At 59.6% G+C, this 1134-nt stretch overlaps 1 protein-coding gene across 1 annotated transcript in view; it reads right to left on the minus strand.

The window, feature by feature from the left end:
* Fam92a1 (family with sequence similarity 92, member A1) overlaps positions 1-376 on the minus strand; it is a 21193-nt gene extending 20817 nt beyond the window's left edge. Inside the window, exon 1 of the mRNA XM_013012577.1 lies at positions 270-376. Within this exon, the coding sequence (XP_012868031.1) occupies positions 270-274 (5 nt within the window). The 5' untranslated portion in view covers positions 275-376. The remainder of the gene's footprint in view (positions 1-269) is intronic.
* Positions 377-1134: the final 758 nt, after the last annotated feature.

The raw sequence follows: 1134 nt of genomic DNA on the forward strand, positions 1-1134 counted from the left end.
AAGGGCGGCCAGGCGAGGGCGAGGACGCGGCCACCGCTGCGGACCGCGCAAGGGGAGCCGGTGGGCTTTCCCGCCTTCGGTTCGCGCGGCCCCGAGCCTGACGCCCAGTCGCCGCCTGTCCTTCCAGGGGTCGGTGAGCCTAGCCGGGAAAGCCAGTCCGCCCGCGGGGGGCGCCGGCGCAGCCCCTCCCCGGCTCGTCGGGCCTCTGTCGGGGTGGAGCGCCGTACGCGCCCGAGAAGAACACGAAACAAAAGAGCTGGGCTTCCCACCTCATGTTTTACTGCTCGCTCCTTCGGCCGGCTTTTATTGTGGGAAGGGTTGTGTGGGAGAGTGAGGCGCTGGGAATGATAGGCCCGAAGCAGGCTTCCCGTCCCGCAGGCCCGAGCGCACCGACGCGCCCGCGGCGGCCACGCGTGCCACCGTGAGGTCACAAGCGCCAGCCTTCCCGGTTGCCTGGCAACGCCGGCGGCCTTGACGTTTGCGCACGCGGTGCCTCCAGGCCCACCCAGGTCTCACTCAGGCTTTGCGGTCCCCCCCCCCCCCACGCACGCCTGGCCCATCCATCCAGGTGGCGCACCAGCCCTTCCTTCACCTGGACTGACTCTGCTCACTTCCGGTGTGTCTTCACTCTCGGCTCTTTGAGCAAAGGAAATGTGATCTGGGTGCATTCTTCAGTACTGCGCGCAACCCCAGCACGGTTTATTTTGCACAAATGCGAGTGTCCTTTGGTGCTTCTGTTTGAGAATCTGCAAGTGGGAGAAAATGTAATATTGTTGGTCTTTCTCAATGGCTATTTCATTTTTTGGGGGGGGGTCTGGTTGTGGGGCCTGAACTCTGGGCCTTGGCACTGTCCCTCAGCTCTTCAGCTCAAGGCTAGCGCTCTACCACTTGAGCCACAGCACCACTTCCGGCTTTTTTCTTATGTGGTGCTGAGGAATCGAACCCAGGGCCTCATGCATGCAAGGCAAGTGCTCTACCACTGAGCCACCTTCCCAGCCCCTGGCTATTTCATTTCACAAGATGATTTTGAGTTCCATCCATTCACCTGCAAATGACATAACTTCAGTCTTCTTTATGGCTGAATAATAGTCCTACACACACAAATGTATGTACATATAGATGTTTATATATATC

The sequence above is a fragment of the Dipodomys ordii genome, unplaced genomic scaffold (genome assembly GCF_000151885.1).
Source record: "Dipodomys ordii isolate 6190 unplaced genomic scaffold, Dord_2.0 Scaffold17, whole genome shotgun sequence".
Classification (NCBI taxonomy): domain Eukaryota; kingdom Metazoa; phylum Chordata; class Mammalia; order Rodentia; family Heteromyidae; genus Dipodomys; species Dipodomys ordii.